At 39.9% G+C, this 25,604-nt stretch overlaps 1 protein-coding gene across 2 annotated transcripts in view; it reads right to left on the reverse strand.

Moving 5' to 3' along the window:
* Positions 1-25,604, reverse strand: part of Aff4 (AF4/FMR2 family member 4) — an 86,923-nt gene that overhangs the window by 18,397 nt on the left and 42,922 nt on the right. For both annotated transcript variants that reach the window (XM_041665136.1, XM_041665134.1), the window contains 8 exons: positions 17,282-17,318; positions 13,942-13,990; positions 9,813-9,867; positions 7,421-7,458; positions 6,899-7,061; positions 5,369-6,286; positions 1,395-1,483; positions 302-542 (listed from right to left, as the gene is read on the reverse strand). In XM_041665136.1, coding sequence (XP_041521070.1) covers positions 302-542; positions 1,395-1,483; positions 5,369-6,286; positions 6,899-7,061; positions 7,421-7,458; positions 9,813-9,867; positions 13,942-13,990; positions 17,282-17,318 — 1,590 coding nt within the window. The remainder of the gene's footprint in view (positions 1-301; positions 543-1,394; positions 1,484-5,368; positions 6,287-6,898; positions 7,062-7,420; positions 7,459-9,812; positions 9,868-13,941; positions 13,991-17,281; positions 17,319-25,604) is intronic.

Consider the following 25,604-nt stretch of genomic DNA (forward strand, 5'->3'; position numbering starts at 1 on the left):
TTTGAGTTCCAGGCCAGCCAAGGAAAACTACATAGTGAGACCTCAATAAATAAATAAATAGCCACATGTGGTGGCATAATTTACAACTCTACTATTCCTATAGAGGGAAACTGCCCAGAAATTTGAGAGATCCTGCCTCAACAAGATGAAAAGTGAGAACTAATTCTTAAAAGTTGTCCATACACACACAGTCACTCATTTTAAAAAACAAAACAGGCCTGCAGCCTTAATAGATGATGTTTACAACCCGGAGGAAGACATGGCAGGGTGATTTTCAAAGGCTCAAGCCCCACCACCATACCTTGGTCTCTTTGGAGCTGCTGGAAACCTTCCCTTCAGTCTTCTTTTGCTTTGAAGTGGAGGAGCTATTCTTGCTGCTGCCACTATTATCCTTGTTGTTGGTGCTGCTGGATTTTAAGGAAGAAGACTGACTGACAGTCCTCTTCCGAGAGCCATGCTCTGGTTTTGAATCTTTTGAAGGAACAGGCCCAGCAGGTGAAGGCAGCAAGTCCTTTTCTTTTGTACTACTCTGCTTAGATGACCTGCCAAACAAAATAAATGTCCTCATTTCTGCAGAGTCATATAGGAGTGAAGAATTTTCCACTTTTTCACTAGCTTTATTCTCCATATGATTGCAAAACAAAAAGAGTGTAAATTCCATAAAGTAGTCATCTTGTTTCTTCCTCCACCTGCCCCCATTGACTTGTTTTCTCTTTTCTACAATAATGCCCAGTGCCTGAACAACCCCACACAAATAAATATTCTGTGCTGGCTAGTTTTATGGCAACTTGACACAGGCAAGAATCATTTAAGAGATGGGAACCTCAACTGAGAAAATGCTTCGATAAGTCTGGACTTGTAGGCAAGCCTATAGAACATTTTCTTAATTAGTGGTCGATATGGAAGGACCCAGCCCATTGAGGATGATACCTGGGCTAGTGGTCATGGGTTCTATAATAAAGCAGCCAGATCAAGCCATGGAAAGCAAGTAAGCCAGTTAGCAGCACCCCTCTATGGTCTCCTATCCTGTTTGTCCCAGCATCAGCTCCTGCCTTCAGGTTCCTGTCCTGTTTGAGTACCTGTCCTAACTTCCTTAAGTGATGAGCAGTTGAAGTGATGAGAAAAGCCAAATAAACTCTTCCCTCCCCAAGCTGCTTTTAGGTTACAGCAATAGTAACCTAACTGGGATATATTCTTATCTCACTAAAAAAAAGAAGAGAGTAAATACTTCCCATTTCTATTAGCTAAAAGCAAAGCTCTTAACTTACTACTTCTGCATGTGCATAAATGTACATGACATTTGGTCATGTATGTATGTATGTATGAAGTATGTAAAAAAAAATACCCAACAACAAATGGCCAATACTGGTATGCAACATGATTTGGGGACATACTCTCTGTTGCTGGATGGCTTGTGGCCTGATGGGTTCTTGTCCTCCGTTTTGGGTTTTTTGCTCTCACTGGCTCGGTTATCATCATCATTCTAGACAAAAAGAGAAACAGTAGTAGGTCTTAAGCATGATAAGTGTGTCCTATGTTGGTTCTACACAGCCTAAACACTATACCAGATTTCCCTAAAGTCTTAGATGGCTATCTCTTTTATGTAATAATTCTAGGGTCAGACAGATTCACAGAAATATAATCAAGATGTAACTCACAAACCATAAATCCACCCTTTAAAAGCACATAATTCTAAGGTATTTAGTTAATCAGAATTGTACAGCTATCATCACAATCGATTTTAGAACTTTTTTTTTAAAAGATTTTTCTGTATTTATTATGTACATAGTGTTTGTTTGTATATTTGCCAGTATGACAGAAGAGGGCGCCAGATCTCATTATAGACAGTTGTGAGCCATGTGGTTGCTGGGAATTGAACTCAGGACCTCTGGAAGAGCAGTCAGTGCTCTTAACCTCTGAGCCATCTCTCCAGCCTGATTTTAGAACATTTTTATCATCCTTCAAAGACACTCAGGTCAGCAGTCAGTTCACAACTTCTTCTCCAAGGCCATGATAATCTTTAATCTGCACACATGGTCTTTCTAGACATCACACGAGAGGAATCATATAATGGGATCTTTGCTACCTGGCTCCTTTTTAAATATACTCTTTTTTTTGTTTTTGTTTTTGTTTTTTTGTTTTTCGAGACTGGGTTTCTCTGTAGTTTTGGAGCCTGTTCGGGAACTAGCTCTTGTAGACCAGGCTGGCCCTGAACTCACAGAGATCTGCCTGCCTGCCTCTGCCTCCCGAGTGCTAGGATTAAAGACATGCACCACCACCACCTGGCTTAAATATACTCTTTTAATGATTCTTATCAGTTATGGTTGGATAGTATTCCATTATATAGCTATAACATATTTTATTTATTCATCAGTTAATAGCCAGTTTTTGACTAATGGCACTACAATAATAGGTTTTTTGAGACAGGGTTTCTCTGTGTAACAGTCTAGCTATCCTGGAACTCACTTTGTAGACCAGGCTGTCCTCGAACTCACAGAGCTCTGCCTGCCTCTGCCTCTCGAGTGCTGGGATTAAAGGTATGCACCACCACCGCCCAGCTCCATTACTTTCTTAGATATATACCTGGGCTAAGCGGAGGTAGGGGAGTGGGAGAATAGGGGGGTGGCGCACGCCTTTAATCTCAGCACTCGGGAGGCAGAGGCAGGCGGATCTCTGTGAGTTCCAGGCCAGCCTGATCTACAAGAGCTAGTACCAGGACAGCCTCCAAAGCTGTCTTGAAAAACCAATATATATATACCTGGACCTATAAATGGTGGATTAAAAGGTAACTGTAAATTCAGCTTTTTCGAGAAACTGCCAACTATGTTCCAAAAGTAGCTGCATCTCACAATTTTACTAGCACTGTGTGGAAGTTCCAACTCTACAATTTCATCAGCACATGAACGTACTGCTACTTACTAACAGCTTCGCCTCTTCATCTCTGAAAAATGTCTTGGCAGAATCACTAGTGGAAAGTCTAACTACTATTGATGTTACTTCCATAAGTGAATGTAGTAAAGCAACAGGAATGTAAACAAATAGTCCACCCCTACTGTAATAGAAGTCTGCTTGCCACCAAGAGTAAATTCAGATAAATGAAGCCATGAGAAAAAGTCACCTACCGACTGCTTACCAGTGACAGGGTCTTCTCCCAGTATTATCAGCATAACCTCATGGAACTGCCCTGACACTTCACCAAGATAACATTTAAATAATCCTAATTCTTGGGGAATGGCTGAAAAGGTATCTGAGTAGTTAAAAGTCACTGGCTGCTTTTGTAGAGAATCTGGGTTCTAAGTACCTATATGGTAGCTTACAATCATCTCTAATTCAAGTTCCAGGGGATCTAACACCCTCTTTTGACCTCCTTGGGCACCAGGCATAATATGGTGTATACACAGGCTCTACATAAAGCTGACCTTATATACTAAGCTTTGTCTTTAAATTATCTTAAAAGTTTATAGGGATGAGAGTAGGTTATGTGCCAACAAACTTCCTTCCCATGTTGGAGCTAATTCAGGACTTCACACATGCTCAGCAAGAGTTCTACCACTGCACCACAGGGAATGTTCTGAGTACTGACCTGTGTTAATGGAAAAAACCTAGGCACATGGGTGTATAGTGGATGAGTGAGATTCTCAAGGATGTGTATGTCACAAAATAATGAGTCAGTTTTGCTTACATTAGGCTAGTAATAAAGTATGGCTTGACCTGAATGTACGACAGGAAAGGATGCATACATTGAAAGAGTTTGGGGCACCTTAGCAGTACTGCACCCCCCTTCCTGAGAACCAAGGGACCCTGGTAACCAACCACGCGTGCACTGGAGCTTTGAGTACTTTCCATCCCCTTTGTAGTCTTTCTTCAATAGACCCAGACTCTGGAACTGGGGTGAGATGACCTGCAGATTACCTGCAAGTGTTCCTCCTTGTTCAACCAACCCAGCAACCGCCATAGCATTGATCAATTAAAGTTAGCTGACTGTTAAATGGACTAGTCAAAATAGTTGACAAATGACTTCTGGACTCTCCCTTTTGATTCTGTACTACCCCCTCCTTGATTCTGTGGGTTTTTTTTTTTTCTTTTAAAAGAGCCTGTAATAGACAAAGCAGGGGTCCTTCTCCTCTTGAGGCTGAGGGACCTCTGCTGCAGCCACAAAATAAAAATTCCTCTTGCTACTGCATCAACCGTGCTGAGAGTGTCTCTTGGGGCGACCTCCTCCTTGGTGGGGCTTTAGGGCCCAACATTACATTCCCACTACAGATCTTGGGGTTTTGGGGTTTTTTTTGTTTGTTTGTTTTTGTTTTGTTTTTTTCAAGACAAGGTTTCGCTGTGGTTTTAGAGCCTGTCCTGGAACTAGCTCTTGTAGACCAGGCTGGCCTCGAACTCCCAGAGATCCGTCTGCCTTTGCTTCCTGAGTGCTGGTATTAAAGGCATGCGCCACCTACTCCAGATCTTGACTATGTGAAAAATCATCTTGCTTTACTTAAGAAGACAGAGCATTTTACTTATATAGTCTCAGGAAGGCCTTGCACTCAATTACATTTTCCCTTACAGCTCATAATCCACAAACTATATTTCCATAGCATTACAGATACTGGTATCTAAAAATGAACAAATAGGGCTGGCAAGTTATCTCTGCAGGTAAAGTATGACAACCTGAGTTCAAGCCCCAGGATCTACATGATAGGAAGAAAGAAACTGACTCCCACAGCTGTTCTCTGGCTTCCAGATATGCACTGTGGTGTGTGCACACACCGCACATACATACAAACTATAATTTAAAGCAACAGTGGCTGGACGGTGGTGGCGCATGTCTTTAATTTCAGCACTCAGGAGGCAGAGGCAGCAGATCTCAGTGAGTTCAAGGCCAGCCTGAGCTATAAGAGATAGTTCCAGGACAGTCAGGACCGTTACATAGAGAAATCCTGTCTCAAAATAACCAAAACAAAACAAAACAAAACCCAGCAACAGTGACTATGTATGTAAAACAAAATAGCAAGTACTTGAGGATAGAGTGATGGCTCAGCAGTTTAGGGCACTTGCTCTTCTTCCAGCAGTAATAACCAGTAACCAGTCATGTAGCTCCCAACTAGCTGTAACTGGCTCCAGTGAATTTGACACCCTCTACCAGCTTCCAAAGAAACATACACAGGCATGAGTCTACATACAAACACAGAAACAGACACAAGACAGACAGACAGACACAGAGCATATACTCACAGACAAACATAAATAAAAACTATTAAAAAAATAACTAGTGTTTTAATATTAAGATGTTTAAGTACATGGAAAGCTGAAACAAAATTATTTTTAAAACAACAACAACAACAAAGAAACCCCATAAGAACCATAGCCCCTTACAAACCTTGTGTTTCCTCTTGCCTTTGTTGGAAGCCTTTTCTGAGGTTTGCTTCTGCACCTCTCTCACGTGTTTTTCTGGCACATTTTTCTTGTCCCCCTTGGGTGGCTCTGTTTCTTTGTAAGGCTTTCCCGGTATTCTAGTCAAGAGATTCAGGTCGATCTTCACAATGAGTGGATACCTGTCGTCGGGCTCACTGAGTGGGGAAAGAAGCTCCTTCTCTTCCATAGGAGAGAACATTCGTTGCCGAAAAAAGCTATCTTCTTCCTCCACGGAGGAGGGCTTGACAGGAGTCCTATTGCTTTCGGGGTACTTAGGAGTCTGGGAGGAAGGAGGGGGGCTCTCACTTTCATCTGAATCTGAGGACGAGGTATCTGTTTCTATGATTTCCCGAGATTTCTGGGAGGATTTGCTTGATGACTTGTATTTCTTTTTTTCTGCTATAGGTCGAGGGGAAGATTTTGACTCCTTTTTGATGTTGGGTTTTCTTGAGCCTTTGGTAGCTGCTTTGTGCCTGCTGGAGGGCATGCTGGTAGCCATGTCTACAGGGGTTTCACTTTCTATCTTCAGGCCTCCACGGGGCTCTTCAGCAGCTGACTTCTCAGTTTTTTTGGGTTGTTTTTTGCCTACAGTTCTCCTCTGTGTGGTGTTGTCACTCTGTGCAGGAGACTTTTGCCTCCCACGCCCACTTTCTGATCCCTTTTGGATAGTTTTAGAGTCTCGTCCTGGAGTAGCAGAGCTTGTTTCTTTCGGCCCACCAGGATCAGTGTAGTTATTCCCGGCACCTTGTTCTCGACCTTCTTTTTTGTAGGCTTGAGACGATGGGATGTTACTGTCTACAGAAGAAGCTGGGGATACTTTATGTGGGTTCACTTTGTTCAACCAATTATCAAGTTGCCATTTGTTTGTTGGTGGTGGTTCAGGCTGAAAAAAAAAAAAAAACAGAGAAATAACATAAATGTAGGGTTTTTTCCTCCCAATACTCCAGTTCTCCCCCTCTTTATAAAGTCAAGTAAGAGGAAAAAGAATAATGCTTAAGTTAACAAGCATTTGTTTGTCAAGTTTCTGCCAGGATTAAAGCACAGGTAAAATACTATTAGCTCTAATCACTTGGCCTCCTGAGTGATTTCAGGTAGAGACACCATGAACAGCATATGACAAATGGCCTTTAAATAACCGATATTCCAGTTAGGAGTTCAATTTGAAAGGTACTATTGCAAATGACTTCATTCTAGAGAGTAAAGATGATGTCAGTACCAGGAGACTTTCAGCTGCACTGTCCAATCTACAGTGCAATTAGACAACATGAGATACAGTTCGTTCTCAGTAACTACAATAATATAAATTCCCTGCTAAGAGGCAAAAGTAAGGATTAAATCCTAATTTTTAAAAAAGCTTTTAAAATAATAAGGAAACCAAAATGGTTTAGGTTTTCTATAAGATACATGGTTCAACTGCCTTTGATCAAAATATGCAGTGATGGGCTGAATGGATATCATGAAAGAACTTGAGGGCTATGGGAGCAGCCCCCCTCACCTCAGGCGATGCATTCTGTGAGGGCTCATTTGCCTCACTGTCACTGGAGCTACTTTCACTCTCCGAGTCAGAGCCAGAGCTGCTTTCAGATCCACTGTGGCTGCTTGAGTCATCCCTGGAGTTATCTGCTCCCTCACTATTATGATGTGACGGTTCAGAGTTACTGAAGGAGATAAAATAGAAATGACAAAAGTTTCCGTTAAAAACAAAACCCATCCAAATCTTGGTTACGATGTGTGCATATGCTATTACATTTAAAGGAACACAAAACTTCATTACAAATGAATAGACATCTCCCAAAAGTTTCTAACGCATCACTCACCTAATAATACTCACTTTTAACATACCTTAAAATTCACCCAGTCTGAGTACATAATTTAATGAATTTTAATAGAACTATACAACCACCATCACATTTGGCATTATTTATAAGACCACTTATGATACCCCACAATTTTAAATCAACCTAGTCTCAGCTAACAAAACAAGACAACCACAGAATAAAAGGATTTCATTCCCTACCTTCCTGGTGTACTCCTTGGCATTGTCTTATCACAGTCCTAAAAGTGAAGCATAAGAAATCTGTGAAATTGCCAGGCGATGGTGGCGCACACCTTTAATCCCAGCACTCGGGAGGCAGAGGCAGGCGGATCTCTGTGAGTTCGAGACCAGCCAGGTCTATAGAGCTAGTTCCAGGACAGGCTCCAAAGCCACAGAGAAACCATGTCTCGAAAGACCAAAAAAAAAAAAAAAAAAAAAAAATCTGTGAAATGACTAATAATATGAATGCCTGAACTAAAACAACAAAAAATGGCTTCTCTAACACAAGCATCAATATTTACTTAATACAGTGATTTAAAAAAACAAAACAAAAACAGAACACCACAGCACTCAGAAGGTGGAAGCAGCAGGATCATGAGACTGAGGCTAGCCTGGGCCACTTGGTGAAACATTGCCTCAAAATAAAACCAATAACCAAAACACCACAAACAAGAACAAACCAGGATCCTGTTTTTATGTAAACAAGTAGTACTTGGGCTGGAGAGGTGGCTCAGAGGGTAAGAGCACTGTCTGCTCTTCCAGAGGTCCTGAGTTCAATTCCTAACAACCACATGGTGGCTCACAACCATCTATAATGAGACCTGGTGCCCTCTTCTGGCCTGAAGGCAGAACACAGCATACATAATAAATAATTTTTTTTTTTAAATAGTACTTGCCTAGCTCAAACCCCTACTACTACCGAACAACAACAGCAAAAAGAATAAGACTTAAAAAAGTTTGGGGTTGGAGATGGCTTATCAGTAAGAGCACTGACTGTTCTTGCAGAGGATCCAGTACATACATGGTGTTCATGACCATCTGTAATTCCAATTCCAGGTAGAACTCGATAAATATCAATAAAAAAAGATGTATTAAAAAAAAGATGGTATCTCAAAGTTGTTTTGATTTGCATTGCCATGATAGCTAAGGAAGAAGAACATGTCCTTCAGTATCTTTTGGCCATTTGAAATTCTTCTGTTGAGAATTCTCTGTTTAGTTCAGTACACCACTTTTTAATTGGGTTATTTAGAATTTTAATGTCTAATTTCTTGAGTTCTTTATAAATTTTGGAGATCAGTCCTTTGTCTGATGTGGGTTGGTGAAGATTTTTTTTCCCATTCAGTAGGCTGCCTTTTTGTCTTATTGACTGTGTCCTTTGCTTTACAGAAGCTTCTCAGTTTCAGGAGGTCCCATTTATTTATTTATTTATTTATTTATTTATTTATTATTTATTGATGCTCTTATTGTCTATGCTACTGGGGTTTATTTAGGAAGTGGTCTCCTGTGCCCATGTATTGAAGGTTACTACTTCCCACTTTCTCCTCTATCAGGTTCAGTGTGATCAGATTTATATTGAGGTCTTTAATACATTTGGACTTGAGTTTTGTGCATGGTGACAGATATGGATCCATTTTCATTCTTCTACATGTTGATATCCAGTTATGCCAGCACCATTTGAAGAGTGGAAGGAGTGAGAGTATGAGCAAGGAATTCAAGACCATGAGGGGGTCATCAACTGAGACAGTTTGCTTGAGCCATTGGGAGCTCACCAACTCCAACTGGAATGGGAGTGAGCAAGCATGGGAACAACCAAGCCCCTCTGAAGGGGGTTGACAGATGGGGCAGACTGAGGGGCCACTGATAGTGACAGTAGGATGTGTCTCTACTGCATATACCGGCTACATGGGATCCTATTCTCTTTGGATGTAAACCTTGCTCAACCTAGATGTAGTAGGGAGGGCCTTGGACTTTCCACAGGGCAGGGTTCATGGCACTCCCTTAGGGTTGGAGGGGTGGGGGGAGAGTCTGTGGAGGGAGAGGAAGGGGACTGGGAGGAGAGGAGGGAGTGGGAATTTGGATTGGTATTTTTTTAAGTAATAAAAAAGAAAGAAAAAAATCCAGTTCTAGAAGATCCATACATATAAAAAAATAAACATTTTTAAAATTTTCATAAATATTTCTTATAAATAATCTCCTGCTTCAAAATTATGTTCTGGTCCACAATAAATGTTAAGCAAAAATGCCGGGCAGTGGTGGCACACACCTTTAATCCAGCACTGGAGGCAGAGAAAGATATTTGTGAGTTCGAGGCCAGCTTGGTGAGTTCCAGGATAGGCCCGAAAAATAAAAGAGAAACCCTGTCTTGAAAAACCAAATTAAATAAATAAGAAACAAACAAACAAATTAAATGTATGTATGTTAAGAAAAAAATCAATCTAAAAACAAAAAACAACAAAAAAAGAAGCTTAAAGACATTTCAGAAAAGACTACAATCATCCAGTGTAAGAGAGCTTACAGGAAAAGGTACTGATCTTGAGCTAAGACACAGTGAAAGAGTCATATAAAGGACTGACAGATTGCATAGCAGACACACCTGTTCCCCATCACTGTCTTCACTGCTGCTTAGTTTTAAGTCATCTTTTAACATACTAGAGGGAAAAGGCAGAAAGGAGCATTAATTAATCACAACAGGCCAGAGTACTAAGAACTTAACAATAATTCTAAAAATAATCATTATGTTAGCCAAAAATTGAAACACATATACACACACACTCTCTCTCCTGTTTGCATTTGTTCACATTCTAGTAAAAGCATTTAAACTGGGAAGTGGTGGTGGTGCATGCCTTTAATCCCAGCACTAGGGAAGCAGAGGCAGGTGAAGCTCTGAGTTTGAGGCCAGCCTGGCCAACAGATCGAATTTCAGGGTAGCCAGGGCTACATAGAACAACCATGTCTCATAAAACAAAAATAAAAATTAAAGAAAGCAAAATTTAGTGTTCTGCAAAGAGAGCAGTGGTCATGACAAGAACAAAACTTCTAATCCCATAAGTAAAACATTCAATCTTGTTTTCTAGATAAACTCTCACACACACTCCTGTTACAACAAACATGTCTCTAATTGCACATCTGCATGTATACTAAAACAATTAATAAAGCTTTGGTCTACTAGATAATGACTCCTAAAGAGAAGCAAGATAAAACTGAAGCATCAAGCAATCCCTTTTTTGTCTCCATGGTCCATGAAGAGAAAGAACTGAGTACTTCTGGATCAGATAACTGAAAACCTTAACACAATTTCCCTAGTCAAAGTTCTGGTTCATAACTGCCTTGCTATGAAGACAAGCGACATCAGCAGAAGAATTTTGAGTAAGAAATGAATGTGTATGAATTTTTAAATCCAAGTTGCAAATCTTCCTTCACCGAAACTCAAGCTGAATTAAAAATATATAAATACGATAAGCTGACAATTTCTACAACTTGTTTTGAAAGTAAAATCAAAGGTTTAAGTTTTCTTTAAGTTCAAAATTATTAGATTTAAAATCTGAGTAACACAAAACATTCTGTATTTTGTTGCTTTTTTACATGAAAGAAAAATTCACGTAAAGTTTGAGAGCTCTGCACCTAGAAATACTTACTTCTTCATTACCCTCCTGTTTTAAGGGTTCGAGTCTCCAGTCAGCAGAAAGAGGTCTTCTCACAGCATCAACTATTTGCACTCTCCCCTCAAAGCCTAATCTGCATTTCTAAATCTGACCACAAATTCAAAATACACATAACACACAAATCACCTGGAAATAAGTAACCAGATGATCATATGAGAAGTGTTTTAAAATTAGTTCAGTAAACGAAATTTTTAAAAAGTTTTCTTTTGAACAAGGGTTTAACATAGCTAAAAGACCAATTTCCAGTAAAGAAAATGTACTTGCGCTGAATTCTCTCAGCCCTTATGATTTAATAATGGCAGCTCAAGGAACCTGTTTACATATGTGAGTATGTCAAAGCCTTTACAACGCTGCTCTAGGTGCAGCATGTTTTTGTTTCCTCAGCAACCAAAGTGGTATGCCCATATGTAGCAGACAGGCACTATTAGTTTGGGGCATAAAGATGTGATGACAGGGATATAGTGAGTTTCTCAGCAGGGCATGGAAGCTGTTCTTATTCATGTATTTCCTTCCTAGTCCTCCTTTTGTTACATGAAGAGGTTATTTGGTTGAGGTTAGCTCTGTGGTCTGTCGCTGTGGCACAGGAAGCAACCTAATGGCTATTTCTTTGGAACTTTGTTGTAATCACTGAGTTAACCTGTGATCTCAGGAGTTTGAGTACTCACTCTCTAGACGTAGTTTATTATCATGTAATACACCAACCTCTACTATGATACATATTTCTGATTCTACCTACAAAATATAATAAAAATATGAAAACTTAAAGATAATTTAAACTATGTTGCATTTGGTGGCTAAATGGAAGATTTATTAAGAAGAATTCTATCTTTAACACACTTTTTTAAATTAAACATTCAGTGGTGGCGCACACCTTTAATCCAGCACTCAGGAGGCAGAGACAGGTAGATCTCTTTGAGTTTGAGGCCAGTCAGGTCTATAGAGTGAGTTCAAGGACAATCAGGTGATGTAGAAAGTTCTTCTGTATATATGTTGCTTTTATTACTTAATGAATAAAAACTTACTTGGCCTGATGGGACAGAGTAGAGCTACACAGGGAAAACTAAAATGAATACTGGGAAAAAGAAGGCAGAGGAGTCAAGAGAAGACATGTAGCCCCGCCAGAGACAGACACTGGAAGGAACTTTATCCAGTAACCACAGCCAAATGGCAATACACAGATTAACAGAGATGGGTTAAATTAATATATAAGAGTTAGGCTGAAGTGGGAGTTCCCTCTGTATGCTGTATTATCATTAATGAATAAAGAAACTATTTTGGACCTGAGGCAGGGCAGAGTTTAGGTAGGCAGGGAAAACTAAACTGAATGCTGGGAGAAAGAAGGGTGGAGTCAGAGAGAAGCCATGTAGCCCTGCCAGAGACAAACACAGGAACTTTTTTTTTTTTTTTTTGGTTTTTCGAGACAGGGTTTCTCTGTGGTTTTGGAGCCTGTCTTGGAACTAGCTCTTGTAGACCAGGCTGGTCTCGAACTCACAGAGATCTGCCTGCCTCTGCCTCCCGAGTGCTCCCGAGGCCACCACCGCCTGGCCCAAACACCGGAACTTTATCCAGTAAGCCACAGTCGTGTGGCGATACACAGATTAATAGAAATGGGTTAAATTAATATGTAAGAGTTAGCCAATAAGGAGCTAGAGCTAATGGGCCAAGCAGTGATTTAAATAATATGGTTCTGTATGATTATTTAGGGGTTGAGTAGCTGGGAACAAACAAGCGGCCCTACAATATACAACAGTCAGGAATGTATAGAGAAATCCTGTCTCAAAAAAACCACACACACACACAAACTGTGAACTCATAGTAGAGGTGGGCAAACCATGGCCTGCACAGCAAACCTAGGCCACTGTTTTTTTTTTTATTTGTTTGTTCTTTATTTTCCTTTTACCTTTTTGAGATGCTTGTAACATGTTTTTGCTATTTTAGAAAAGGTATTAGAATATATAGCCCAGATTGGTTGAACTTGCTTTGTAGCTCTGGTTGGCTTTAAATTCATGACAGTCCTCCTGAATCAGCCTTCTGTATGCTAGGATTATAGACATGTACTTCTGTTGTGGGAATTCATTCCACCAATAGCTTTGGGGTATAGTGGCTATAAGACGTGGCCTTGTGTGCTCCGTGAGAACTGATAAGCTCGAGGGGAAAGGCGCTTGCTCTCTTGCTCTGGCTTGTGCCTGGTGTGGTTGGAGACCAAGTCATGCCACTTCTCCAACTTACTTTGTATTTGTTGAGTTTGTTCTTTTCATTGCACCCCTTAATAAATTGGTTTTTATCCCTTTGTGAGTTCAGGCTTTATATTTCCATAGCCAGTTTTCCACTGCCATTTTGTAAATAAATTTTAATTGGACTGCAGATATTGCTCAGTGGTATGATACTTGCCTAACATGTGAAAGAACCTGGATTTCTACCACCACAAAAAAGAGAAAACCCAGGTATTTGCCTATATATAATCTGAATACTTGGGAGGTAGAGGCAAAAGGACCAAGTTCATGTCAGTCTTGAACACATATGGTGAGCTTGACTACAGCCCAGATACCATGAGATTTGGTCTCAAAAAACAAAACAACAAAGTTAGTATTATTAGATAGAACACAGCCATGTCTGTGATCTATATAGCTTTTATAGTTTATGACAAAACTGAGTACGTAGGACATAAACTCTACAATGCACTCTCTGGACTTTTACAGGTAGCTTATGTCTGCCACAAACATTAGTGTTTCTGTACGGAGATATATGTAGTTCAATAGTAAAGTGTGAGCTTATCATGCACAAGGCCTCTGATTTCACATTGAAAAGCAGAGTTCAATGAAATGACTCAGTGGGTAAAGGGGCTTGCCACTATACCCAACAACCTGAACTTAGCCCAGGTCAGAGAATGACTTCCACAAGTTGTCCTCTGACTTCCACATGCATACATATCCACATACAAAATAAATGGTTAATTTAAAATTGTAAAAAGCAAAAGGGTAATATTTATAGCATTTAAAATATCCAGCTATCATAGATAACTTCTAGGGAAGAAAGATACTCATTAAGCAATGAACTTACGATTTTGACTGGTGCCCATTTGATGTTTTAGCAGAAGCATTGTATCTTTCTAAAACAAAAAGATATAGAAGTGAGCAATTGAAATTGGTTATTTCGATTATAAAATGTCTATATAAAATGTCTATTTTTCAAAAATATAAATCAAAATAAATACATTGCACACAGTGGTCAGAAGACACAGGCATTCTCATAAACAATGATCTTGCACAGTCATTTTAGAGGCAATGCATTCACATTACCTTATCAATACTGTAACTATCGGGGGCTGGAGAGATGGCTCTGTGGTTAAGAGCATTGTCTGCTCTTCCAGAGGTCCTGAGTTCAATTCCCAGCAACCACATGGTGGCTCACAACCATCTGTAAAGAGGTCTGGCGCCCTCTTCTGGCCTTCAGGCATACAGACAGAATATTGTATACATAATAAATAAATAAATAAATAAATATAAAAAAATACTGTAACTACCCTGCTACTGATCTATTCAAAGAAAGGAATCTACCCAGTATCTGGAGGAATGCTCACAGACACATATAGACACGATATTAATAATAATAATGGATTTATTTATATTTTCTGGAGATAGGATCTCATTACACAGCCCAGGTTGGCCCAAATTCACAATGCAGAGCCTGCACTGGCCTTGAACTTGCAATCTCTCTGTCTCAGCTGTCCCAAAGTCAGAATTATAAGTGAGTATCACCACATCCAGTATTATAAAAGCACAGTTTTAACAACAAAAGCTGGGAAACAAAACACATGTCCATTAGCAGAAGGCTTATTAAATAACTTTAATTATTTCATGTAACATGGTTTTAATATTGTAAAAGAATAAACTAGAATACATACTGAAAAACATTGAAAATAAATCAGGTATTGGGGAAAGATGGTAAAAAAAAATTGTGGGAATGGCCAACTAATGACTGGCACAGCTGTTACCCTGGGAGGTAGCTCATAGGCCTGAGGGCCAGGACCACCCCCCCAAAAATAAGAATAAATAAATCCAGTGAAAAATATAAAGTAATGCCGGGCGGTGGTGGCGCACGCCTTTAATCCCAGCACTTGGGAGGCAGAGGCAGGAGGATCTCTGTGAGTTCGAGACCAGCCTGGTCTACAGGCTCCAAAACCACAGAGAAACCCTGTCTCGAAAAACCAAAAAAAAAAAAAAAAAATATATATATATATATATAAAGTAATAAAAAAATAGATGAAGTTTATGATCCTGTCTGCCATAATTAAACACTGGAGAAGTAAATGAAGGTAAAGCAAAAATAATGAAACAATATTCTTAAGAGAAAACTAAAAAGTTTTGGTTTATAGCTAGCTATTTTGAGCATATCACGTCAAAGTTGGGTGCAGTGATGAATGCCTTTAATCCTAGCACTCCAAGGACAGAGGCAGAAGGGTCTCTGAGTACAGTCAGGGCTACACAGTGAAACCCTGCTTCAAAAACCACTGTCAAGGCCAGGCAATGGTGGTAATTTATGCCTTTAATCCCAGCACTCGGGAGGCAGAGGCAGGCGGATCTGTGAGTTCGAGGCCAGCCTGGTCTACAAGAGCTAGTTCCAGGACAGGCACCAAAACTACAGAGAAACCTTGTCTCCAAAAAAAAAAAAAAAAAAAAAAACAAAAAATAAATAGATAGATATAGTTGTAAGGTAGAACTAAATAGACATACAGAAGTTATGTCTGACTGCTAAAAGTTGTCTCATGAACTCTGCATGACTACTGTGGCATTCCCATACCTCTTACACATATGATAAATATGTAAACATAGAAGATTTTTTCCCAAGACAAGGTTTCTCTGTGAAACAGCTCTGGTTGTCTTGGAACTTGCTCTATAGACAAAGAGATAAATTCTTGGCTTATCCTTGCATTTAAACATCTCTCTCTCTCTCTTTCTCTCTCTCTCTCTCTCTCTCTCTCTCTCTCTCTCTCTCTCACACACACACACACACACACCCAACTAGTAAAGGTAAAAAATCTTATTTTTATTTTTCAGAATACTCTTACACCAGCATAAATCTATCTAATAAACTGTTGTTCAGAGTACACAACAACACCCAAACACCTGCAGTGGCCCTGACCTCATCACTATCAGTGAGCACATCTCTTGTTTATACGCATTCTCTGCAGTCATCTTCCACAAGAGCTCTGAGAAATGAAGAATGAAGGTGAGATGAGGCTGCAGAGGATACCAGGCTTTCTTCCAGATCAGAAGACTCAGGAAGAATGAATAGAAAATGCATAAGGAGCCTGCAGTATTACTAACATGATCATACCTGCCTACAGTTTTATCACCACAAAACCAGCACCATGAAGGAAGTGGAAAGAAAGAATGGCCCTTGGGGCTGGAGAGATGGCTCAGAGGTTAAGAGCATTGCCTGCTCTTCCAAAGGTCCTGAGTTCAATTCCCAGCAACCACATGGTGGCTCACAACCATCTGTAATGGGGTCTGGTGCCCTCTTCTGGCCTTCGGGCATACACACAGACAGAATATTGTATTCATAATAAATAAATATTAAAAAAAAAAAAAAGAATGGCCCTTGACATTGTGAGGTGACCAGCAAACTGATTTTATGAAATTTCAACTATTAGTTTAAATAAGTTTATTTTATTTTATTTTAAGACAGGGTCGGGGGCTGGAGAGATGGCTCAGCGGTTAAGAGCACTGACTGCTCTTCCCGAGGACCCGGGTTCAATTCCCAGCACCCACATGGCAGTCCACAACTGTCTGAAAATCCAGTTCCAGCGATCTGACACCCTTACACCAATGCACATAAAATAAAGTTAAATAAACCATAGAAAATTAAAAAAAAAAAAAGACAGGGTCACTCTCTACATAGGCCTGGCTAGCCTGGAATTTATTATGTAGACCAGGCTGGCCTTAAATTCACAGAGATTCACCTGCCTCCGCCTCCTAAGTACAGGTAGGGACTAAAGGTTTGCAACACCATGTTCAGCTTATTTTGATTTTTAATGACCTATATAGTTCTTGAGTTTTCTTAAGACTCAGCTCAGCTTTCTTTCTCTCTCTTTTTTTTTTTTTTTTGGTTTTTCGAGACAGGGTTTCTCTGTAGCTCTGGAGCCTGTCCTGGAACTAGCTCTTGTAGACCAGACTGGCCTCGAACTCACAGAGATCCACCTGCCTCTACCCCACAAGTGCGAAGATTGAAGGTGTATGCCACCAACACCTAGTATAGCTTTCTATTTTTTTTTTTAAATCAGATCATACAAATCAGAGTAAGACATGTAAAAAATTTAAAAGTATTTTAAGACACGGCTATATGAGAAAAGGTCCAATAAATAGGCTAACCTGAAAACCAGCAAGAAAGAAATACTTACTTTGTTCTCCAGAGCCAAAGTTAGACTGCTGAGACTCCTAAGAGAAAAGAATATAAAGTTACACAAAATGATGGCATCAAAGAAAGATCCATTAGTTGGGAAAAGCTTCAAGTGATAAAAATACTTCAACATGTATGAAAGAGAAAATACTGAAAGAATGTAATGGCTTAAAACAATAAACTCTACCAGACCTTACAGAAATAGCACAAAGCCACCAAGAGTCTGTTTCTTTTCAGCATCACCCGAGATATTCATAATCTAATTCAGAGACCTATAGAGTTCAGGTAATTTCAAGATTTTTGGTCTTGGGCTAGAATAATGTCCCAGGGTTAAGAGCAAGCTCATGCTGAGGATCTGAGTTCAGTTCTTGGCACCCATCTATGTTGGGTGGATCACAACCCTCTGTAACTTCAGTTCTAAGGGATATAGCACCCTCTCATAGTCTAATTGAGCACCTGAGGCCATTTGCATATACCACACACACATACTTTTTGTTTGGTTTGGTTTTTCGAAACAGAGTTTCTCTGTAGTTTTGGTGCCTGTCCTGGAACTAGCTCTTGTAGACCAGGCTGGCCTCAAACACACAGAGATCCACCTGCCTCTGCCTCTCGAGTGCTGGGATTAAAGGTGTGTGCCACCACCACCTGGCCTTGTTTGTTTTTTTTTTTTTTTCAAGACAGGGTTTCTCTATAGCTTTGGAGCCTGTTCTGAAACTTACTCTGTAGACCAGGTTGACCCCGAACTCACAGAGATCCACCTCTGCCTCTGCTTCCCTAGTGCTGGGATTAAAAGCATGCGCCACTACACATACTTTTAAGTAAAAATAAATCTTTGATTCTTGGTCTTGAAAAACTGTTTGGACTACAGGTGTAAATAAGTAGATAGCACTTGTTCACCATATTCAAGGTCCTGACATCAATTCCCAGTACCCCAAAGAGGAAAGAGCTAGGGATTTAGCTTAGTCGATAGAGTACTTGTCTAGCATACATGAAACATGGGTTCAATCATCCAAACACCATAAACCGAGTGTTTTGGTTCATAATTATAATGCCAGTACTTTGGAAGTAGAAGCCGGAATACTGGAAATTGAAGGGCATCTTCAACTATATAATGAGTCCAAGGACAGCCTGTTCTACATAAGAGCCTGTATCAAAAAAAAAAAAGTATACTAGATAAAAATAAATGTTAGTGAATTCGAGGCCAGGCTAGTCTACAAAGCGAGTTCCAGGATAAAAAGCTGTATAATCTATAATACATTGAAAATATACTATTTCTCTGTTAAAAAAAAAAATAAAGCGTCCACATGGGTGTTCCATGTCACTCTTCCTTCCCACCCTCTGTCCTTAGTATCTTTTGTTCTTTTTTTTCTTTTTTATTGATATTTATTGAGCTCTACATTTTTCTCTGTTCCCTTCCCTGACTCTCCCCTCCTCCCTTCAATCCTCCCCCCCCAAAGTCCCCATGCTCCCAATTTACTTAGGAGATCTTGTCTTTTTCTACTTTCTACTTCCCAGGTAGATTAGATCTATGTAGTCTCTCTTAGTGTCCATATTGTTGTCTAAGTTCTCTGGAATTGTGGTTTGTAGGCTGGCTTTCTTTGCTTTATGTTTAAAAACCACCTATGAGTGAGTACATGTGATAATTGTCTTTCTGTGTCTGGGTTATCTCACTCAAAATAATGTTTTCTAGCTCCATCCATTTTCCTGCAAAATTCAAGCTGTCGTTTTTGGTTTTTTTTTTTCTGCTGTGTAGTACTCTATTATGTAAATGCACCACATTTTTCTTATCCATTCTTTGATCGAGGGGCACTTAGGTTGTTTCCAGGTTCTGGCTATGACAGACAAAGCTGCTATAAACATAGTTGAGCACATGTCCTTGTGGCATGATTGAGCATTCTTTAGATATATACCCAAAAGTAGTATTACTGGGTCTTGAGGAAGGTTGTTTCCTAATTTTCTGAGAAATCGCCACACTGACATCCAAAGGGGTTGTCCCAGCTTGCAATCCCACCAGCAATGCAGAAGTGTTCCCTTTACCCCACATAAGTTGTCATCAGTGTGTTTGATCTTGGCCATTCTTACAGGTGTAAGATGGAATCTCAGAGTTGTTTTGATTTGCATTTCTCTGATGACTAAGGATGTTGAACATTTCCTTAAGTGTCTTTTAGCCATTTTAGATTTCTCTGTTGAGGGTTCTCTGTTTAGGTCTGTACTCCATTTTTTTTTTATTGGATTATGTGACCTTTTGGTGTCCAATTTCTTGAGTTTTTTGTATATTTTGGAGATCAGACCTCTGTCTGATGTGGAGTTAATGAAGATCTTTTCCCATTCAGTAGGCTGTCGTTTTGTCTTTTTTGTTGTTGTTGTTGTTTTTGTTTTTTGGGGGTTTTTTTTGGGGGGGTTGGTTTTTCGAGACAGTGTTTCTCTGTAGCTTTGAAGCCTGTCCTGGAACTAGTTCTTTTTTTTTTTTTTGGTTTTTCGAGACAGGGTTTCTCTGTGGTTTTTTGGAGCCTGTCCTGGAACTAGCTCTTGTAGACTAGGCTGGTCTTGAACTCACAGAGATCCGCCTGCCTCTGCCTCCCAAGTGCTAGGATTAAAGGAGTGCGCCACCACCGCCCGGCTGGAACTAGTTCTTATATACTAGACTGGCCTCAAATTCACAGAGATCAGCCTGCCTCTGCCTACCGAGTGCTGGGATTAAAGGTGCCACTGCCGCCCGGCTCGTTTTGTCTTGTTGACCGTGTCTTTTGCTTTACAGAAGCTTTTCCGTTTCAGGAGGTCCCATTTATTAATTGTTTCTCTCAGTGTCTGTGCTCCTGGGGTTATATTTAGGAAGTGGTTCCCTGTACTAATGTGTTCAAGTGTACTTCCCATTTTCTCTTCTATACGGTTCAGTGTGGCCGGCTTTTTGTTGAGGTTTTTGATTCATTTGGACTTGAGTTTTGTGCATGGTGATAGTTATGGGTCTATTTTCATTTTTCTACATGTTGATACACAGTTATGCAAGAACCACTTGTTAAATATGCTTTCTTTTTTCCATTTGATATTTTTTGCTTCTTTATCAAAGATCAAGTGTTCGAAGATGTGTGGATTGATATGCAGGTCTTCTATTTGGTTCCATTGGTCTTCCTGTCTGTTCTTATTCCAATACCAGGCTGTTTTCATTACTGTAGCTCTGTAGTAGAGTTTGAAGTCAAGGATTGTGATGCCTCCAGAAGTTCTTTTATTGCCCAGGATTGTTTTGGCTATCCTGGGTTTTTTTGCTTTTCCAAATAAAGTTGAGTACCATTTTTGCGAGGTCTTTGAAAAATTTTGCTGGAATTTTGATGGGCATTGTGTTGAATCTGTAGATTGCTTTCAATAAGATTGCCTGTCTTTAGTACCTTACAAACCATCAACACTGTGAAAACACTGTCACATACTTTGTTTTATTATTTATTTGTTTGTTATTCTTTTTTGTTTTTCGAGACAGGGTTTCTTAGTAGCTATGCAGCCAGTCCTGGAATTCACTCTGTAGACCAGGCTGGCCTCGAACTCACAGAGATCTGCCTGCCTCTGCCTCCCGAGTGCTAGGATTAAAGGCATGCGTTACTACTGCACGGCTTGTTTGTTATTTTTTTGAGATAGTGTTTCACTATGTAGCTGTGGCTGATCTGAAATTCTACAGAGACTGGGATACCCTCAAATTCACAGGTCTTCCGGCCTCTGCTTCCCACACCTAGCACATACTATTTTTTTAAAGCTCTATATATAGTATAGAACCTGACACTAGAGAAATTTTAACAGAAACATAATCTTCAAAATACCTGTTTCTTGCTTTGCTTTTTTTTTTTTTTTATAACAGGGTTTCTCTATATAGCAGTCCTAGCTGTCCAGGAACTCACTCTGTAAACCAGGCTGACCTCAAACTCACACTGCTCCATCAGCCTCTACTTCCTGAGTTCTGCGACTTAAGGCATGTGCCACTACCACCTGGGGAATTTTGTTTTAAAGCTCTATAATAGTATAAAACCTACCTGACACTAGAGAAGCTTTAACAAAACAGAAACAAAAGCTTTCTAAATAACTTAATGTGCAAATTGTGTTTTTCCAGGTTAAATCTGTGCTATAAGATATAATGTCAAAATTTATGCACAGACCTACATAAAGTCTACTTAAAAATAAGCATAATCTTCTTTTAATGGCAGGATTTTCTGGAAAAAAGCAACCCAAATTATAAGAAAGCTAAAATACATATCTGCTGTTACAAAGAAGTCAACTAATTTTCAAAAAGGGTGTCAAGATCACTCAATTGTGTTAGGGCAACCAAAGAGCCACAGCCAAAAGAATGAAGTTAATGTAAAGACTAAAAAACAAAAAAACAAAACAACAACAACAAAAAAAAAGTGCCAAATCTTAATAATTTTGCATTTAGCAGAGAATTCTTTTTTTTTTCCCTTTGGTTTTTTGAGACAGGGTTTCTCTGTGGCTTTGGAGCCTGTCCTGGAACTAGTTCTGTAGGCCAGGCTGGTCTCGAACTCACAGAGATCCGCCTGCCTCTGCCTCCCGAGTGCTGGGATTAAAGGCGTGCACCACCATCACCCAGCTTAGCAGAGAATTCTTATTGTTAATGAATCAGATACACATAAAAATTGGATTTCAGAGGCAGAGGCAGGCAGATCTCTGTGAGTTTGAAGCCAGCCTGGCCTATGGAATGAGTTCCAGGACAACAAAGGGAATTGCACAGAGAAACTCTGTCTCACAAAAATAAAAACAACCAAACAACAACAAAAATCAGTCTCTGTGGTAGTCTGAATGTAATCAGCCCCCATAAATTCATAGGGAGTGACATTATTAGGAGGTGTGGCTTATTTGAATAGGTATGACCTTTTGGAGGAAGTATGTCACTATGGTGGTAGATTTTGAAGTTTCCTATGCTGAAGATATTACCCAGTGTCACAGTCAACTACCTGTTGCCTGCAAGATGTAGGACTCTCAGCTACTTCTCCACACCATGTTTGCCTGAATGCTGCCATGCTTTCTGCCTCTGAACTGTAAGCTGCCACCTCAATTAAATGTTTTCCATTGTAAGAGTTGCTGTGGTCATGGGGTCTCTTCACAGCCACAGAAACCCTAAGACAGCCTCCAAAAAGAAAAAAAAAATTAAAAGCCCAGAACTCTAAGTAATCACTGATTTATTCTCTCACCTTTGACAGCTGTCAGCTAGTCACAAAACATCTCTACATTCTGTCTCTACAACACTACCAAAATGCACAACTAACTCATCTCCTTCAGGCTATCTTGTTTTTCATCTAGGATGGTTATGTAATGGATCTTCTTTATTAAAGTGCCCTCCCTTTTCATTCAACAATGGCTTCCATTTTGTTTTTTTGCAAACCCAAGTCTTAATGTGTCATCATGGTTTTCCTATTTTTCATTCAATGTATCATCATTCTTTATTTTTCCTAGGTATAACCCTCAACCTTCATTTGGAGACAAGGTAGTTCAGAATGACCTTCAAAGGAGTCAAGGAATCCTCCTTGACTGCTTCAATCACAAATGAGGGCTAGAATCACATTGCACCACATACATCTAGGTACTAGTGAGCCAGAATAACAAACAAAAAGAGAGAAGACATTATGAGCCCCATGAAGGCCCTATCTTCAATGACTCAACTACTAATGAAAATAAATGCAGAACAAAAACATGCTAAGTATCAAACACAGTATTTAATACATGCACACTACTGTTGTGTATGAGAGATGGCTCAGCAGTTTGAGTTCCAGCACTGATGTGGTAGTTCAAACTGTCAGTAACTTCAGTCCTAGTGACTCTGATGCCCTGAGGGCATTAAAGACATGTGGTACACATGCACAGACATATATGCAGACTAAACACCCAACAAAGTTAGAAAAAAACCAAGACTGGAGGGTCAGTAAGATGGCTATGAAGGTTGCTTGCTGCCAAGCCTGACACCCCGATTTCCATTCCTGGCACCCATATGGTAGAAGAAGAGAACTCCGAGTAGTTGCTCTCTAACAATAAATAAATGTAATTTTAAAAAGTTAAAGATTTGACATCACAATGCAGAGTTTTAATCCCAGCACTTGAGAGGCAGAAATAGGGGGAACCTCTGTGAATTCCAAGACAGCCTGGTCTATATAGTTTTAGGCTTGCCAGGACTATATAGTAAGAGGCCCTGTCTAAATAAATTAATAAAATCTGTTGGACGGTGGTGGCGCACACCTTTAATCCCAGCACTCAGGAGGAAGAGACAGGCAAATCTCTGTGAGTTTGAGCCCAGCCTTGTCTACAAGAGCTAGTTCCAAGTCAGGGCTGTTACAAAGAGAAACCCTGTCTTGAAAAACAAAAACAAAACAAAACAAAAATAATAAAATCCACAACAATGACGAGCCTGTAATTCAAGCTCAGGAGAAAAGAAGTGGGAGGCAAGGGTCAGTCCTAGGCCTTTCTAGGCATTGGGAGCACTGGTGCACGGAGCTGTACCTGGCTGTTGGTGACTATAACTGTTTTGGTTATAGAATATTTGCTAGTTTATGTTTTTGTTTTGTTTGAGGCAGGTCCCGGGTAGCTCACACAAACTTTGCTATTTACCCAGGGATGACCTTGAACTCCTTATTCTCCTTCCTACCATCCCAAGTACTGGGATAACAGGCATGATTCAACAGCCTAGTACAAATTCAAGGGCATTTAAGCAAATTATAAAAATAATTTTTTATATTATTTATTTTTTTTTCAAATTCAAAAGCTACTGCCTCCTAATTCCTTACCAAATCTCAAAGCCTTCTAAAATTTTCCAAGGTTACCATCTCTTTCCTTTGTATCAGTTGACTCCCACTTTTCACCATATGCTGGGCATAGAGGTGAGAGGTTTAAACCTGTCTTTAAACCTGTCACTCAAAAGGCTGAGGCAAGTGGATTCTTGTGAGTTCAAAGTCAGCCTGGACTACATAGTGAGTTCCTGGACAATAGGTCTACAGTCTGTCTCAAAATAAAAATACACTAAAATTACCCCTAAGATGTTTATAAACTTGAAACTCCCTGCCACTTGTTTCTACAAATGACTTCCAAATTATCAATAGTGTAAAAGCTATTTTGGTGTGCTCATTATTGGCACTCTTCTATTTCTACCTGATACGATATCATCTCTTCTAGGATGCTATCCCCAAATTCCCTAGGTCTAACAACATTCTCCTTCTTTCCTGTCACTGGAGCTCACAGTTAATCTACAAAAGTCTAAGCAGCAAACAGAGCTCCACAAAAAGCTTTAAACTATATTACAGCCGGGCGATGGTGGCGCACGCCTTTAATCCCAGCACTCGGGAGGCAGAGACAGGCGGATCTCTGTGAGTTCGAGACCAGCCTGGTCTACAGAGCTAGTTCCAGGACAGGCTCCAAAGCCACAGAGAAACCCTGTCTCGAAAAAACCAAAAAAAAAAAAAAAAAAAACCCTATATTACACATTACCTGAATATGTATAGATATGTGTATCTCTATACCTGAATTCAGTCAATGAACATTGTTGAATAGCAATTATGTGCCAGGTACTAGTCTAGACATGTACTATTTTTCCTTATTTGTTTTGTTTTAAAACAGGGCCTCTAGGGCTGGAGAGATGGCTCAGAGGTTAAGAGCATTGCCTGCTCTTCCAAAGGTCCTGAGTTCAATTCCCAGCAACCACATGGTGGCTCACAACCATCTGTAATGGGGTCTGGTGCCCTCTTCTGGCCTTCGAGCATACACACAGACAGAATATTGTATACATAATAAATAAATAAATATTTAAAAAAATAAAAATAAAAAATAAAACAGGGCCTCTATACTCTATACTATACACCTGTCTACTCTGAAAGCTCATTATGTAGACTAGGCTGGTCATGAATTTACAAAGATCTACCTGCCTCTGCCTCCCAGGTGCAGGGATAAAGGTATGGGCCACCATGCCCAGCCTCCTCTTTTGGTTTGTTTGTTTTAAATATTTTTGTTTTATATTTATGGGTGTTTGGGCTCCTTGTATGTTTATGTACCATTTGCATGCCTGCGGGCCAAAAAGGCCAGAAAAGAGTGTTGGATTCCCTGGAACTGGAGTTAGGTGGTTGTTACCTGGTCATCTGCGATAGCAAGACAGTGCTCTTAAGCAGAGTCAGCCACTCTCTGGTTAAGAGTACTGACTTGCTATTCCCTGGGATATTTAAATATCTCTTTTAGTTGTAGAGAAATAGTATCTGAATGGTGTAGTGTTTGCCTACAACACCCAGAAAACTATCTAGAGGCCACGATTTATAGCAAAAAGTACAGTCAAGTTTTAATAGCCTCTAGATTAA

This window comes from Microtus oregoni, unplaced genomic scaffold (genome assembly GCF_018167655.1).
Source record: "Microtus oregoni isolate MIOR12 unplaced genomic scaffold, Mior012 000015F_ref0000493, whole genome shotgun sequence".
In the NCBI taxonomy this organism is placed as follows: domain Eukaryota; kingdom Metazoa; phylum Chordata; class Mammalia; order Rodentia; family Cricetidae; genus Microtus; species Microtus oregoni.